Raw genomic sequence first — 18,179 nt, forward strand, 5'->3', positions numbered from 1 at the left:
CAGGCTGAGGAGGACACAGGAAGGACTATGGGGATGACAACAACCAAGGTCAGGGAATATCCTGAGGGCCTGTTGTCCTCTCCATGAGAGCAAAGATGACACATCATGAGAACCAGCACAGCGGAGCCCTGGCCCAGCTGTTCCACCTCAGATGCTGTGTTTGTTCCACCAGCATAGGAGCCACCACAGAGAGAGGGGGACAGACCAATCTGTTTGCACAGCTGAAGCCTCCGGATCAACTCAGAAATCACAGTGACAACTAAACAAGGGCCGAGGTTCCCAGGCTGCGTAGCGCTGACAGCCGCCCAGAGATGTGCTTGGCTAGGATGACAGTTTAGCAGAAAAGGAAAACAAACTGTGATTCTAAAATAAAGAAGATGGGGCTTCCTGACAGCCAGCCTGGGTCTACTTCCTGAAAGGAGGCCCCAGCACAGTTACAGTCTCTCAAGCCTTAGTTTTTCTTCTTCCTGGGTCTCCTGGCTCCACGCAGATAACAGCCTCTGGGCTGACCACCCCATGCGGCACCATTACGTTTTTTTTTTTGCTAGACTTCTTACCCAAGCAAGCCTCAGGGATCCCCAGGGTAAGGTGGCTGTGCTCGCTCCTTTTCTTGCACAGCTGCCCAAAGGACTAACCAAGGCTGTTTGTTGTCCTTACTAACAAGGTGGCTGAGTGGACTCACACAGGTGACCTTGCGATAGATCTGGGCGGCGTTCTGGCACTCCGAATAGGGGTACTCTGAGGTAGCCATTTCCAGCATGCACATCCCGAAGGCGTAGACATCAACCGACTCGTCGTAATGTTCCTCGTACATTTCAGGTGCCATGAACTCGGGGGTACCTATATCAGGAGCAGCAGACACAGTTATTACTGATCATGGCTCCTTGGTCCCATAGATGCTCCCAGCCTCCTCTGTATGCGTCCTACGATACACACCAGACAACAGTAGAATCAACAGATCCCAGGGTTTTAAGCAAGTATTCTCTACAGACTGTATTCAAACCTCACCTTATGGCTCCAGGCATCAGTGTTCAGAGCCATTCCAAGCCACAGGGATGGAAATAGAGCTTCTGGGGACCTATTCTCTGGGGACCTATTCTCTGAGCATACCCTGGCTTGTGTGTGGATATTGTACCCCTCAAAACAGGTCAGCATCAGCCATTCTCAAGTCTCCCCAGAGATGACAAAACTGTTGATTACCCCAAAGCTGCCCCTGCCTGCAAAGACTCAGGAAGGCCCTCAGTGTCCCCAGAAAGGGGAACGACTAGGTTTTCTGGGTGTAACTACAATGAATGTGACAATAGGCTGTCACTCTGGGAGGGGAGAGGGATGAACAATGGCTGCCACCTGACACATCCCACAGAGATAGTGCTCATAAGACATCAAGCACACACACACAGAGTGAAATGACGCTTGCCCCAGCGGCCATGTGTGTGAACATGTATGAACATGTATGTGGAAGCCAGGGGGTGACCTCATAGTGTCATTCCTCTGGCACCGTCCCCCACAACTCTTATTCTCCTTTTCCTTTGAGTCAGGCTATCTCACTCTCCTGGAGCGGAGTAGCCTAGGCTAGCTAGCCAGTGGGCCCAGAGATAGATAGAAACCAAGTTGTTGCTTCAAAAATTGAAATCACCCACTAGTCTGGCTAGCCTGCATGCTCTGAGAATCTCCTCTCTGCCCCATAACCAATAGGATTAAAGGCTGGTTGCCACTCTAATGACTGTCACTATCAGGTAGGTTTGCGCTAGGGACCTGAACAACTTAGGGACCTTCAAGCTTAGTTGGCAAATGCTTTAACCTCTAAACCATCTATCTCTCCAGTCCTATGTTGGTATCTCTTGACCATTATTTCAGTTTAATATTCATTGTGAGTCTAGCCACAAACTAACAAAATATAAAAACATAAGTATGGAACTTATGTAAAAGACAGAACTATAGAAAAAGCCATCAGAGATGACAGAGACCAAGAAGAGACCTTGTGCTGAGAACTTTTATCCTTTTGTATTCTTGAAATTCTTTGGTACCACTACTACTGATGTTCAGTATGTTTAAGTTTCTTCCCATCCCTTGTCACAGAATCGTGAATATACTTCTTAAGCCACAAGATGTATGGCACAGGTGTCCCGGTAAGGGGTAGCCTACAAGTGAATCAGGTCCTTCCCACCCCCTCGGATATCCTTGGGACCCCAGGATATCTTGGGGGGACGTTACATGGGCCCAGAGCACAATGATTACTCAGGAGGGTCACCATGGTGGCTGCTGGAACACAGTGAACAGGTCAGCTGACTTGGCTGGAAATCCCAAGTTGCAGGAAGAAAGGGCTCCCTCCCCAAGGCTATCTCTATTGCCCATAATGCCACCCCATGATGCCTCTGCCAGGGACTGCGTGGGACGCTTTGTCCTGTGATAACAAGGAGAAACCACAAAACCCTTTCCTGCTAGAGGGGCCAACAAAGAGACTCCAGGGACATGACCCAGGCTTTAGAGTAGGACTGTGACAGGAGCCAGGCTCCCACGACTTGGAGCCAAGCCAGCTACAACTTAGCATGTGTAGGAACCCGGTCTCTTAAAGCAGAGACTCCACTCACTGGCTGCCCACATGATATTAGGGACAACAGCAGCAGCATCCCTGGGCTTGGATTCTTTAGGGACCTATAAGAACTGAGGACCCTCCTCTGCAAGAAGTATCCCAGACAGCCTGACTCCAGCAGATGGACCAGAGGCTAGAACTAGCTCTGTACTTGTGTGTACATGTGTGTACTTGACTCATTTTTCCTTTTCTTTTCTTTTTTTTTTTTTTTTTTTGTTTTTGTTTTTTTGAGACAGGGTTTCTCTGTGTAGCCCTGGCTGTCCTGGAACTCACTCTGTAGACCAGGCTGGCCCCGAACTCAGAAATCCGCCTGCCTCTGCCTCCCGATCATTTTTCCTTTTCATCTCACTAAATTAAGCCTGAATTTTAGAAATAACACGGACACGTGCTCGTACGCATACACCACACATGCAATTGTCCAGGCTGCTGTCCCACCCATTTTATGTTCCGTTGTCAGCTGCGGAGCTTCTCACCCTGGGCCCGTGGCTGCCCTGCACATCTGCCTGCACATCTGTCAGGCATCTCCCTGGCCCCTGCAGATGAGTCTGTGTGAGAGTAAAAGCGGCAGTCCCCGCCCCCACCCCAGGCCCAACCGTTTTACCAGGTGCTAGGGAATGTTCCACACGCCACTGCTCTCGACAAAGCCAGGCAAGACTTCCGAGGGTCTACCTTCTCCTTCCTAGTGGAGAAGTAACTTTAGCTATAGCCCCAAGTCTGTGTGTCCTGAGGCTGTAATAGAAGACAAATGGTTTCCTCCATGGGACCCAAAAGCTTGATTTTTTTTTTTTTTTAGATTTCCTTTATGTTCTTAACTTATGTTATAACAAGAATGAATCAACAATTGGCCCTTGCCCATCGCCTCAGTGAGCAGGCAGAATCCATCTCCCCATGTTCTGGGTGAACCCTACATTGCCTTGAACTCCTAAACATTTACCTGTTGCATCTGCACGGTACCCAACAGCCTGGGCTCCCTCCTACCCTCTACCTGGCATGCCCACCCACCCAGGACTGACCTGTAGCTCTTTCTAGAATACCTATCTTCATTTCACCTTGGCCTCTTTCCCATTTCACCCTTCAAGGGAAAATTGACAAAACCTGCTTGGAAAGTGTCCAGAGTTCAGAGGCCAGAGCCCTGGCCACCAGGATGGAACACACAGGCCCTCATCTGGCTCCACGATTTCACAGATCAGGCAAGCAATGTCTCAGTCATACCCTGATTCCACCACCTCCAAGAAGGCCTCTTGGGCGAGTCAGACCTCAGCAGCCCCCGGCGTCTGCCTTGGACACAATACAAGCACTACTGTATCGTCTTCATTCTCAGGTCTGCAAAGGGGCCATGGGATCTCCAGTCCCACCAAAGCATCTAGAACACACAATGTGACTGTGAGGCCCATGCAGCCTGCTATAGGTACGCTAAGGTTAGAGGTATGCATGTAGCCATGTCTGGCTTAAAATATATATATATTTTAAAAAAAATGTAACATCCGACATTGTACTTAGCCTCAGTGATCTGAGTGCCAATATTTATCCCCTTCCACTTACAGGCCATGACGAAACTCCATCTGCAGGGCCTGGGGATACCTGGGTAACAGGCCTTGGGGAGCCCCCATCTGGCCTCAGCCTCCCCAAATGCTGGCACTTGCTGGGAACAGAACTTTCCAGTCAGTGCCCACGGGAATCCCCCTCAGTAAGTCTCACTCCCCCCACCCCAGCCAGAAGCATCCAAGTACACTCCTGATCCTAGCCTCTCTAACTTTCTAGGTGTCAACAAGCAAAAGCCGGGGTGACAGGGGCCACCCCACAGTGCTGGGCACTCAATGGTTCAGTGCCTCCCTAGGCCTGCCAGAAACATCATCATCCAAGCCAGCAACTCAAGGCAAAGGGCTCACAGGCTGTGGGACACGGGGCCTCAGCTTCCTTACGTGGAATCAATCTAGCTCTGAACACTTCTTTCTGAGGCAGGTGAGGAGCCCTGCAATCAGAGCTCAGGGCCTGCAATCAGAAGTCACATCCAAGGAAAAACAAAATCTGGCTAGACACTTCCCAGAGCTCAGAGTAAGGGCGCAGCAACCACACAGCAGTGAACCCCCACCCATTTCTCTTCATTTTTAAAAGATTTTTTTTTATGTGAAGAAGTGTGTGTGTGTGTGTGTGTGTGTGTTTTATGTGCATGGTATATATGCATGGTGTATATGCATGATGTATGTATGCGTGTATACACACCAAAGTCACATGATGCCTGATGTCCTGTTCTACTGTCCTCCATCTATTCCCTTGAGATAGAGTCTCTCACTGCACCTGGAGCTAGGCTAGTGGCCCAGAAATCCTCCCTCATCCCTACAGGGATAGGGTTATAGACATATGTGCAACCACATCTGGCTTAAAAGTGCATAAGTTATTTACTTTAAAGTGTGTGTGTGTGTGTGTGTGTGTGTGTGTGTGCGCGCCACATGTATTAGGGTGGTGACAGGAGCCAGATCCTCCGGAACTGTAGTTAAAGATGGTTCTAAGCCACCTGTTATGTGTGCTAGAAACTAAACTTGGTCCTCTAGAAAAGCAATTCATGCTCTAGTTAAGAGCTGGGTCATCTCTCCGATCCCACTGCCCGGCTTTTTAAATGTAGGCTCTGGGGATTTGAACTCCGGTCCTTATGGTCATGCTGCAAGTACCCTTCCTAGCTGAGCTGTCTTCCTGGCTTAGCTCTATCTATTTTCACAGACAGAAAACTGAGACTTGGGTCAGTCCCAGCTCCCCACCATGCTACTCTATCAGGATAAAGGGACCAGAGATCTAGGCTCCAAGGGGCCATTGCCCAGATAAGACAGCTACACTAAATATTACATTGCAAAGACACTACTGAAAATATAGCAGTTCCCCAAGACTGCCACACTGGCCAATGTCCTTCCCCAAACAATTCATAAGGACCTGAGACCAACCTTACTCCTTGTCCTGTTCACGTGAGTAACCAGCCTTGATGGAGGGCCACACCTGACTTCAAGACAGTGAAGAGCCCCAAACAGTTGTCACTGAAGTCCCTCTAATGTTCTTTCCAAAGCTCACAAGATCCTCCCCAGCATCTGCTAGATACTTAGTGCTATGCTAGTCATTTCAAGGTTGGGCATATAACATGATCCAGACCCCCCATATCCTTAAATAGAACTGCAGGCTACTACCTCAGAACCCACAGTACCATCCCCCAAAAGTTGGCCAGGAAGGTCCCTCAGAGGAAGAGAGGCCTGGAGCCAAGGCCAGAGGACAAGAAAGGACCCAAACCCTTAGCAGCACCTTCCACCACCATGTAGATACTATACTGGGCCTCTGCTCCACCTTTCTGGTCAGACACTGCATGTTGTCATTTCTTTGTGCCCCACAGACTTGGGTACTCCTCTCCCTGACTGCTGGGACCAGCTCCAGTCCCACTTCCCACAAGCAGTGTAATTCCTCTGTGGTAACACTACTTCCTCCTCCCGAACAGCCACAGTGTCCACCACAGCTCAGAAGCTGGCATCTAGCCCACCACCCTTGGCAGGCAACCATAGGAGGTACCCAACACAGCCAAGACTCTGATGCAGAGACCACCCCACCCCTGAATCTTAAAGGACTCTCAGTGGGAAGCAGAGCCAGTATTTCCAGGCAAGCTGGAAGGCAGTGTGTTCCCCACTAGGCAGGTCCCCTGGCTGAGCCATCAGAATTCTGGGGCTGCTTGGATACCCAGATACTCTGATGAGCCTTCTGCACCAGGTCTGAGGTAACTGAGCAAATCCAGGCTTCCGTGGCTCCTTGAATACTGTGTGATTCTCTGTGTGTGCCTCTGGAGAAGAAACAGGCTCACCTATCACACTTTTGGCAAAAGACGCTCTTTTAAGGGTGGCCAGACCCAAGTCACCAATCTTCACAGAGCCGGTGGGCCCAGTGATGAAGATGTTGTCACACTTGAGGTCTCGGTGGATGATGGGGGGTGTCCTCGTATGCAGGAACAGCAGGCCCTTCAGGATCTGCCGGCACCAGCTCCTCAGTACCTTGGGCTTCATCACCTTGAACCGCTTCAGGTACCTGGGGGAGGGGTAGAACCATCAAGCAGGTCCCCTGCTGCAGGCCCTTAGGAAGGCCGAGTCTGGAAAAGTCCCATCTGTGACAAAGCTCAGACACATGAACTTTGCAGCTGGGTGGGACAGGCAGTGAGGGGAAAGGGAGAAGCCAACAGTTCTTCTACCCAGGCTTTCTCAGCTGGATTGAGGCAGCTGAGCCAGGACCACAGCCCTCCACTAGACCTTTGCATTGGAGTCTTTGCTCCCAAACCCATGCCAATCATAGCCTTCATCTCCTGGATGTGATAAAAAGCCACAAAATGGGGCAGGGTCCTAGCCTAGCATATGAGTGATAGAAGAATACCTACAGTCAAAAGTCACAAAGGCCAGGCTATCCTTGCAACAAGCTGCGTGCTGGGCCCTGGTTTCACCTAGCGGGGAGGTACTGAATCTGCACAGTTGAGTGAAGCTGCCCAGAGGCAGAGAACATCAAGGTCCTACTCGGGGCCTCAGAGTTAAAGTGATTCAGAGGAACTCAACTATGGGTACTCAGAGGAGACATTCCCATACCCCCATATAACACAGACCTCAGGAGAGAGTAGCAAATTGCCACGGCCACTGAACCCCCAGCCCGTGGCTGTGTCTTGTTTGGACCTTAACATCTGCATTTTGCTTCCAAGCCAGCAGAACATGCCAGGCTGGCCTCCAGGCAAGCAGATATTGGCCAGGAATAAGGTCCCAGACAAAGCAGACAAAGGAACTGTGTCACTGAGAAGTGTCCTACACAGGAAGGGAGAGTGGAAATAGTCGAGTGGTCATGAGAACCAGTCTCATTTGCTACAAGAAGCCGGAGGGAGCCAAATGCCAGGAGGGCTCTTAGGTCTGAGTCTTCTCACTTGGGGAATGGGCTTCCCAAGAATGTGACTCAAAAAAGGGCACTGCTGAATGGACCTCAGATCACAGACGCCAGTCAGGTTGACCCAAGCATTCCAACACTTGTTACCCTATCACAGCCCCTACCGAAGGTGTGGAAAGCCTTTTGGGATACGGCTTGGCAGGAGTCTGACATTGGCCAAGGACAAGGAAATGGGCTACAGGCAGGAATCTGACATTGGAAGTAAGCTCAAGCAGGAATCTGACATCAGGGCATAATAAGGAAGTACGTTTCCACAAGAATCTAACTTTAGGCTGTAATAGAGAAGTAGGGTAAGGCAGGAATCTTAGTCTCAGGATGGAACAGAAGAACTAGGCTTCAGGCAAGACTTTGGGCTTGGACAAGGAAGTGGGCTCAAGTATTTTGGTCATTATGACAAACCCTTTTNAACAACTGTCATGGGAGTAATCGCTTGCTGCTTTGTTAGTTCCTTATTGTACTGCTTGCCCAAAATACTTGCGTGTAATTAAAATGGTATAAAAATGGATTGGAAAATAAAAATTTGCCAATTGGCTGGGGTCATGCCACAGTGTTGTCTAACTGTCTTTTTTTCTTTTTAATCCTCACTCCCGCGCTGGAGAACCTGTTGACTGACTGAGCGGGCTTGGTCACGAAGGCTACCCCAGCCCACATGTGTGCAGGCAGCACTTACGTCTTCAGTGTCCCCGAGGTCATTAGCTCTGTCACCAGCACGATACATCGCTTGCCCTTGGCACTGGACTCCCAGAAGTCATAGAAGCGCACGATGTTGGGGTGCTGTAGACCTTTCAGCATCTCCGCCTCCTCTTTGAATCTCTGCCGTTCAAGCTTGGTGAGCTTCCGGTCCTAGAGACAGAGAGAGGTGCACTGGGTGGGTGGTGCCCTGGACCCTGTCAGCCACTCTCCCTTCTTCCAGGGGAGTTCAGCAGGAGAAGCCTCAGGGGCAGGTAGTCCCCAGCAGTGACATGTAGCAGAATCTACCCTTCCTTTCTGCCCACCGTAACAAATGTCGCACTACAGCTAACCCCTCTGGGTTCCACAATCCCAGATACAGCCTGCCTGGGCCCTCTGTAAGAAGTTGCTCCAGGAAGCTGAGAAGCAGCTCACACACCACGCAGCTGAGCTCCTGCACTTTTTCCTTTAAAAAAAAAAAAAAAGACCTCGGAGGCCTCTGCTCCTTTGGAGCTCATTCATTTTAGAGTATTCGTTAAAGGGATGAAATGTCAGCTTGCTTCTAAGGCATACACAGTAGGGGGAGGTGCTCAAGACCCAGGGGACTGCAGTGCCAAAAACCTGCACTGGGGTGATGAAGGGCAATCTTGGCAAAGGCAATCCTGAGAGCAGGCAGCCCAGCCCAGCCCTCAGAGCAGAAAGCAGCATGCTCCGCCTGGCTTTGGGCCTCTGTGCTTGGCCTGGTGGCAGAATCAATCTGCTGTCCCAACGTTTACAGCAGAGCAGTAAACGAACATCACTGTAGGTCTAGGGGTATAGCGCACTGCAAACAGTGTTTGCCTGCCGTGCACAAAATCCTGGATTCAATCCTCAGCACTCAATGAGCAAGGCCTGGTGGCTCACACAGCACTTGGGAGGTGGAAGCAGAAGGATCAGAAGTTCAAGGTTATTTTGAGTTATATATCGACTTGGAGGTCAGCCTGGGCTATATAAGAGCCTGTCTCAAATTAAAGAAAACAAAAACCTCATTTCTACCTTGAAAGTTTCAAGTTGTGTGCCCTCTACCCTAGCCCCTGCTTCATTAACCCCGGCAGCCTACCTAGACCCTGACTTTGCCATCTCCTTTCCCAAATCCATCCATGGATTCTCATCCCGGAGCACTCAAAACAACCCCAAAGAGCTCACACACCCCCAATCTCTGCTCTGTGCTTCCAAGTTCTTCTCATGAGAGGCCACAGCCATGGGCCCCAGGGTGACCTTCCCCCATTCTCTAAGCATAGAGAACCCTTCTCAGCTCCACCTATGTGGAGTGAGTCACCTTCCAGTCCTGCCTCCCCTACCACGCACCCCAGAGCCACAGGAGAGTGACCAGACAGGTGTTTATATTCACAAAGGAAACTGTTAACATAACTGAACCCAGAACACAGAAAGTCGAAGGAATTCCAGGAGACAGGAAGCAGATGGTTTGAGATAGATCAAGGAGAGTTCGGAGCTGAAAGGAAATATACGCAAAGTTCCCGAGGTCCCTTTTAGAAGGCCCCACACAATGACAAGCCAGAGTGCAATAAAGCAGTGGCCACTAGGGTCAGGACAAGAGTCACTGTGTTAAGAAATTATACCCCACATGGCAGCCGCACCCATTTAGGCCAGACCCCTACTCCACAACACAGATCCTCATCTGTCCCTTTGCTCATCAGTGGACAGTAGCCATCATCAACAAGGCCAAACAGCCAAGAGAAATCAGAAATGTCACCAGTACCAGAAAGACCAGAGACTTTAAAACAGATAACTAATGTCCTTCCCATGAAGACCCAAGATGTGAACCTGCACATTCAAGAGCAAACTTCTATTCTAAAAGAAAACACTCAGAAATTAGTTCTTAAAATTTTTGAAAGCTGAGCTGGCTTTCTGTTTAATATGTAAACATAGTCCATAATCCAGTGAAACACTGAGTACAAATGAGTTAATCTCTAATCTAGACAGTAAAATGGTAACACGTTCTGCTCATTAAAATTATTGTATATGTAAGATAATGAAAGCAAAGCCACACACTGGAGGAAACCATGTCCAATATATACATCTGACAAAGGACTTGGCCCCTGAATGGAAAGGCAGCATCCATAAATGATGCAGACAGACAGATGCTTCACCAAACAACCTGGAAAAATGGCCCCAAGATCGCTCAGCAGCTTCCTACCAGCTCTGGGTCCCACCACTCCCCTCAAAGAGGAGATCCACGGAGAGAAAAGAAACACAAATTCTCAAAAGATGGCACAAGAGCAGCTCCACCTAACAGCAGCTGAAGGACCCTGTGCTAGTAAACAGAAACACTTTGTCGATATACCCACAAAACAGTATATACCTCATCAACCAGAAGGAACAACCAAAGCAAAAACAACAACAAAAAGCCCCTCTTGACTAAAACCTATTCTGCGTGAATCCCCAAAGCATCAGTCTGAATTAAGGAAGCCGGGCATAAACATGTGTTAGTGGAAACCCATTCTGATTGGGAGCCGTTATTAGATTGACTGTTAACAAAAGGGTCAGCCAGGCAGTGGTGGTGCACGTCTTTAATCCCAGCACAGGCAGGAGATTTCTGAGTTCAAGGCCAACCTGGTCTACAGAGTGAGTTCCAGGACAGCCAGGGCTACACACAGAAACCCTGTCTTGAAAAAAAACCAAACTAACAAACAAGGGTCAATTTCAGAACAGTGGCTGTGTCTGGAGCGGGCAAGATTTGGAACTGAGACTCTGGTGTGCGGGGCTCTGGGGTGGTGAAGGATGTTTTTTGTTAGTTTGGGAATAACTGGGGATTGAGTCCAGAGCCTTGTACTTGCTTCTCAAATGCCTTACCACTTAGCTACAGCCATAGCCCAACCCAGGCGTGTGTGTGTGTGTATGTGTGTGTGTGTGTATATACAATGAAAACTTGTTTAGTGTGTGTGCATGTGTTCAAGCCCAAAAGCATATGAAAGCTTGAGATTCGTATCTGATTTCTTTGGGGGTTGCAGGAGAGTGAGACGGGGTCTCTCTGTAGCTCTGACTGGCCTCACACTCGCAGAGATCTGCCAGCATCTCCCTGTGTGTGAGCACTGGAGTTTCTCTCCACCTCATCTACTGAGGCAGTCTCGCTTAAACCCAGAACTCACTGATTTTCCTGTTCTAGCTAAGCAGTTTGCTCCTGGGATTCTCAGACTCTGCCTCTGGGATTGAAAGCAGGCTGCACCACCCACCCAGTGTACTTACCCACTATGCTACAGATATAATAAACTAAGGCTTCCTCCACCAGTGATTCAACAACTGAACTGTCTCCCCAGCCCCAGGTTGAATGTTTTAAGATACATATTTCAGTGTTTATAAATTACATTTCAATTATTAAAACATTACAAAAACAAAATAAAAAGTTAAAAATTTCCAAAGACTGACTGAGAAAGGTAAGTCTAAAAGGAGAGAAAGAGAGAGAGAAAGATAAAGACAGACAGACAGAGAGAGAGAGAGAGAGAGAGAGAGAGAGAGAGAGAGATTAAGAAACAACAAGGAACTACCTGGAAGACAAACAGCTATGTAACTGTGGCTCTAAGGAAAGACATCATGAAATATATACAGCAGCATAGCGTTTCCCTGGATTAAAGGGAGAATGTCTTAGGATGAAAAGGTCTGCTATAATCAAGTCAGTAATGAAAACTGACCCACCCTTCAGATCTGTCCCGGTGAAACTTCAGAATCCTGAGGTCCAAAAGGACTTCCTATCTTCAAAGAAATGGCTCAGGCAGCAGTGAGTGGGGTCAGCGATATTGGTTGTGGGGAGGGCAGCAACATTCTCAAAGTGCCGACTAAGAATTCTATACCCAGCCAAATGCACACCTCTCCAGGCTGATGAGACTCATGTTCCCACATGTAGGAACTCAACTCAAAGTGCTGACTAAGAATTCTATACCTAGCCAAATGCACACCTCTCCAGGCTGATGCGATTCATTTTCCCACGTGTAGAAACTCAAAGGTTCCTACATGGGAAGTAGGAACTTTTCATGCCCTCTAGATGAAGTGAGCCTACTGCAAACAGAAATGGATGTGTCAGGGTTGGGGAAACAGCTCAGCAGGCAAGAAAGCTAGTTGTGCAAGCATGAGTTTGAATCCCCAGCACCCACATAAAGGCCAGGTGTGGTTGTGTGCATCGAGGACCCCCCCTCCACACAGTGCTGTGGGAGGGTTGAAAGGCTTGCCTGGCCATCAGTCTAGCTTCAGGCTCAGTGAGAGATCTTATCTCAAGTGAATGAATAGAGAGTGGTAGAACAGGACACCAGACATACAGAGGCACATGTAGCTGCATACAGACACGTGAGCATAAACCACACAGACAAAAGGAATGAAGCTAAATCGACTTTGGGGGGCCACTGATGAAGCAGCCAAGAAGATGGCTGCTGGGCCAGCTCAGCTTCCCCACAAAGCCTTCTCAGGGCAGCAATATAGTCTCCAGTTCCCTTCCCATGGGCCTAGTTAGTGACTTGGGAGAAGCCTCAGAGCACCACACTAAAACCTAAGGTATTTTACAATATCACCATTGACCAACAGCAGGGTATGGCTCACAGCGCAATGTCCAAGCTGTAAATAACAAAACTAACATAAATAGGATGTGGGAAAAGGTGCCTTGCATAAGCTACGGTCCAGTATTGTCTTCCCCATGTGAGTATGTGTATACGTGTATGCATATGTGTGTGTGTGTGCGTGTGTATGTGTGCAACATACATTCATGTGTTGATAGTTATCTAACCCAGGTTCTGGCACAGTATTAATGATGCCAAGTGGCTAAAGGTGATAAATTAAAGACACCAAAGTCATAAGTCGTTAGCCATGGTACCTCTAGGAGTGGGCAGAAAGTGGGGCAGAGACATTATAATACATTCCATGCCACCAGGCCATTTTACCAAGGTGCCCTGCTCCTTGGTCATTTAAGATCATACTCTTTGGAGCATGGCCCTCTCTTCACTACGTTATCCAAGTTATCCTCATCCATTACACCGCCATTTGCCGATCATGCAAAGGGGAGACAAAATGGCAGCCTGCAAGGTGGGGAGAGGGCCATTCAGGAGTGCTCAGGTCTGACAGCCCAGATGATCAGATAACCTGTTCCTGATGGGCTTAACCCGTGCTTCAGGGCAACATGGAGACACATGCTAGAGGGTGCTTTTGATATGAAGAAAGTCAGAGGCCACTGAATGGCAGCAGAGGCAGGCAGATCTCTGTGAGTTGGAGGCCAGTCTGGTCTACAGAGCAAGTTCCAGGACAGCCAGGACTATACAAATAAACCCTGTGTCAAAAAAGAAAAAAACTCAAGAGCTGCTGCCTAGAAAGTGCAGGTGTCTGCAGGTAACCACCCCCGCGGCAGCCCAGGGCCACAGCACCATCACAACAGCCCCAGTGGGTGATGGCTGAGGGAGTCAGCCCAAGAGGGACATGTTGCAAGAGAGCAGTGACTTTCTACAGCAAGGGAAGAGAAGCGTGCCTTCTGAGGATTGCGAGAGGGTGAGAACCATATTCAGGAGTGGTGGCAGGGTACTGACTAAAACGGGCACAGCGCAACTGGTGGCAAGCCAGCCTCTTTCCAGGGGATGGGTTTGTGGTCTGAGTGAAACCAAAGAAACACCACAGGACTTTTTTTTTTTTTTTTTAAGCCATAAAGAATGAAGATATGTTATTTGTAGAAAACAGATATAAATGGAGTAGGCCTAGCAAGAGAATGATGCTTTTGTGGAAAGACAGTATTACAGGTTTGCCCTCATTCGTGGGTGCTCGAGTACTTATGCAAACGCATAAAGCCATGGACAGACTAGGTTACACAAAAGGAGAAGTGAAAATTCCCAGGAGAACAGGGGAACCACTGGGAAAAGAGGGCACCCACAAGGGGAAGGGAAGTATGGAGAAATACGCTCAAAGTATACCATGTACTTTCATGAAAATGTAGCCCCAGTACAGTGGTGGTTTAAATTTTTTATTTTACATGTATTTTGCTTTGCATGTATGTCTGTGTTCTGTGTGCATGCCTGCTACCTGCTGAGGTCAGAGGAGGCTGTTGGATCCCCTGGATCTGGAGTTACAGGTGGTTGTGAACTACTATGTGGTTGCTGGGAATTGACAGGGATTCTCTGCAAAAACAATAAGTGCTCTTAGCTGCTAAGCCAACTCTCTAGTCCCCCAAATACTATTTTACTAATTTTTGTTTGTTTTTGGTTTTTTTTTTTTTTTTTTTGAGACAGGGTTTCTCTGTATAGCCCTGGCTGTCCTGGTACTCGCTCTGTAGACCAGGCTGGTCTCAAACTCAGAAATCTGCCTGCCTCTGCCTGCCAAGTGCTGGGATTAAAGGCGTGCGCCACCACTGCCCAGAACTAATTATTTTTTAATTGGATATTTTCTTTATTTACATTCCAAATGTTTTCTCCTTTCCAGGTCTCTTCTTCAGAAACCCCCTATCCCATCCTCCCTCCCCCTGCCTCTATGAGGGTGCTCACTGGCTCTGGACTCTGGAGAGAGAAGGGAGACTAGGCCTACTTTGGGCTCCGACTAGTTAGTCAGAATGGGGTTATAGGTCCCTGGAAGAGTCCAAAGATTCACCTCCCTCATAGGTTCACACCCAATGGTGCCACCATCCTGGGACCAGCAGGCATCTGGTCAGGTAGCACAGAGCTGCAAACACACACACACACACACACACACACACACACACACACACACCTGCATCTCTTCTGTCACCTCTTGAAGCACCTCAGTATTCCAGAAAGGTTCAGTGTCCCTGAATGCTCCACACTGTCCTGGAATACCGGGCCTCCCCCCACCCTCAGGTCCCTAGGGGCTGAGCCAGGCTCACTGTCCCTACTGGTGTGGGTGCACACCCTTCCTCTCACAGTCTAGGGCAAGTGAAGGTTCTTGATCCGGAAGTCTGTGGGCTGGATAGGTGTCCCGGGCACAACATCTGAGAGGGTGAAGCCACTGTGTCTCCCAAGGTCTGCTTCAGCCTCTAGGCAAGCAGATGCTGAGGAAACCTTAGGGGGAAGTCGCCAACAGGCAAGAAAGTAAACATGCAATTGCCCACTGAGCCAAAAAATAAGGCTGAAAGAACAAGTGGGCGTGGCCAGCCAGGGCACCCAGCTGCCAAACAGAACCCTCTCTGCAGGCAGCCTGGGAGAACTGGGATTCCCCACCCCCACCCCGGCTCTGCAGGACACAGGCAGGGCCAGTATCTCTGCAGGAAGAGGCTTCTGGGAGAATATAATGAAGTGAAACCACACTGTAATGCAAGCAGGCTGGGGACAAGCCCTGGACAGCGGTGGGTGTCAGCTTGTGGCTGGCTCTGGAAGCTGGTTTCAGGCTCCCAAGGGTTAGTTAGACTTGGTACCCCTGTGACCAGCAGAGGAAGTTCCTGGTTTCATTCCCTCTTATACCAGGTGCAAGGGAGAAGCCCAGCCCCTGTTAGCATCATCCTGGCAACACAGCCATATGGATCGCCAAGCAACCAGGGTGGAGGTCAAAGTGTTCCTCACAGCTAATCCAAGCATGTGCTCAGATTGAGGGTTCAGGACTCGGGGAAGTCACCAGCGGGCACTTGCCCTACCTAGCCCTCTTTGTCAAGAGCACCAAGAAGTTCAGTTATCTGAGGCCCAAACATGTACCAGAAAGTCCGGCGCCTCGCCGCCTTGGAAGATAATGCTATCTTCTTCAGAAGGGAATGGATAGGGGCAGAGAGAAAATGACAGGTGTCAGATAACTTGGGGCCCTGCTCTCTCAAGGCCAAACTCCTGACCCTAGGACTCTCAGTCGGTCACTGGCTGAAAGATATGGGCAAAGAGAAGCGATCCATACTGTGGAGTAAATAATATAGATTAATTTTGAGTATAAACATCAAAATGCCAACTTATCAGGGCTTAGTTGCTATAAATAGCTTGCTGGTTCAGGCTAGCATAAACCCAAAAGTTTGGGTATCAGGAATAGCTTTAGGGTTCCCTCCCCCATCTCCAACATTCTGGAAATATCAACTCTCTTTCTCGATTATAAACGTCTCCTATAGGATCCAAGTGTCAGGCACCAGCTCTCCATTAGACACTTCACAACTAAGTCCATCGGCAAGGTCGCCTCCCACTCCAGTTGAATTTGAAGTCTGACTTCTGCAAGCCCGATAATGCAGCAGTGTTCTCAGTCTCTTCTGAAACTCCCCTAGTCCTCCCCAGCAGAATCTGAGATACAGCCCTTTATATAAAATCCTTGTGTACCTAAGGTTCTCCAGAACTGGGCGACATTAGGAATACTGCATAGGTGACCAGAATGGAAAATAAATTTTACTGAAAATGTACCTCCTCTGCACCATGGGAGCTCTTGGCAGCTGCACCAGGCACCTATGGGGGGATTTTAGTTATCTCAGGAGAGAATCTGGGCCTGGCATAAGTCTGCCTATCTTCTCGTGTGTGCCCATGGACTCTGAGAGGGTCTCCATTCGATCAGTAAAAGACAAAGAAGGTTCACAAGCTGTGGCGGGGAGGCTTCGCACTTGTTTCCAGCACTTACGAGACCTGGATCCTGTGTTCCCACATCCTCCATCAGGACCAGCAGCCACCTTGTCAACCAATCAGGAAGTCCCACCCTTGCCATGAACACCCATGGCACGAGTAGGGCAGTTTGAGGGTAGGCTCTGTGCACCCTCCCCTCCCCACTCAGGGTTTGGATTTCAGGAAGCCACCATCCATCAAAATAAAGTTGTCACAGGGTAGAGAGAATCGTTGTAGAGACCAGCAGGCCTGTTGCCATCTAGCATCGAAGCAAAGGGAAATTCACATCAAGACCAGGAGGAAGAAAGTTAGCAGGGGATGGCGCTTGACAGGTGGCAGTCCAGACACAGATCTCTTCCGAGGCCTGGCCCATGATGTGGTACAGGGGATGGAGCTGAGGGATGTCTGGACCAATGGCTAGGCCTCAAAGTGAGTGGATGAGAGACGTGAGCCTTCTTCAGGACGCAGACAGGCATGGCTGATCTCGTCAAACTTCTCTAGTAGTCTCAGGCCGCACAGAGACCAAGTGGACACCAGGCCTTTTTCCTCACAAGTGCCACCTGGGAAGGTGCCTGTTAGCAAGGGGTCCCTCTGCATACCACTCCACATGCAGGTGGGGTCACTATGGAGTCAGGGAGGTACAGGAGGGAAAGGGACATTTTCATAGATCCATAAGCAGCCCCTGAAGGGAGCAGCAGCATTTAGGCATTACCTGACTGACTGTGGGAGAGAAGTCAGAGAGGCCAGAGGGTCTTGGGTGACACCTCATACCAATATTGTCTTATACATGCTGCCCACTTGGGTTTCCCAGTGAGTCTGAGAGAGAGAGCCACAATGCCTGGAGTCAGCCTGTCATCTTTCATTTCACTGTGACCTTCTAAAATGGTCCAGGTGAGTGGTTGAGGCCACACCGGACAGAGCAAGTAGAAAAGCTAGCCATCCTCTGTCCTCTGAGCACCAGACAACTAATGGTGAAAGGGAGGGGGGATAGCCTGCGACGTACCCAGCAGTCAGAGTGGACCAGACTTCCAGAGACTCACTGCCTTCTATAGAAGTATGTAGCATGCATCATTATGGGGTACTCTCTGTTAGCGCAAAGCCCCAGTCCAATAGAACATACCTAAGGGCAACTCATAGGCTCTGGACGACTGTTTCTCACTCACCAAAGAGACCTGTCCCTGCTGACAACTACCTTAAACAATGGAGACCCTCTGCCCCGTAGTCAAGGCCTCAGAGCTGAGGGTGCTGTCCTGGAGGGAGATGGAAGAACAATGGCCCTTTTGCCCAGTCCCCTCAATATCAAGTGATGGGCAGTGACATCATAGCCAGGAAGAGCTTGGCAATAGCTGGGATGGGGCCACTTTTTGGGGAGGGAGGGAGAGCACATACCAGTGGGGAGCTTCTGCACCTGCGTTCGTCAGATATAACCAAGCAGCTGA

The 18,179-nt window shown here is 49.3% G+C and overlaps 1 protein-coding gene across 9 annotated transcripts in view; it reads right to left on the minus strand.

Moving 5' to 3' along the window:
* Positions 1-18,179, minus strand: part of Wnk2 (WNK lysine deficient protein kinase 2) — a 109,422-nt gene that overhangs the window by 57,634 nt on the left and 33,609 nt on the right. For all 9 annotated transcript variants that reach the window (XM_021216046.1, XM_029547278.1, XM_021216045.1 and 6 more), the window contains 3 exons: positions 8,208-8,380; positions 6,426-6,646; positions 683-840 (listed from right to left, as the gene is read on the minus strand). In XM_021216046.1, coding sequence (XP_021071705.1) covers positions 683-840; positions 6,426-6,646; positions 8,208-8,380 — 552 coding nt within the window. The remainder of the gene's footprint in view (positions 1-682; positions 841-6,425; positions 6,647-8,207; positions 8,381-18,179) is intronic.

Source organism: Mus pahari, chromosome 16 (assembly GCF_900095145.1).
Source record: "Mus pahari chromosome 16, PAHARI_EIJ_v1.1, whole genome shotgun sequence".
NCBI lineage: Eukaryota > Metazoa > Chordata > Mammalia > Rodentia > Muridae > Mus > Mus pahari.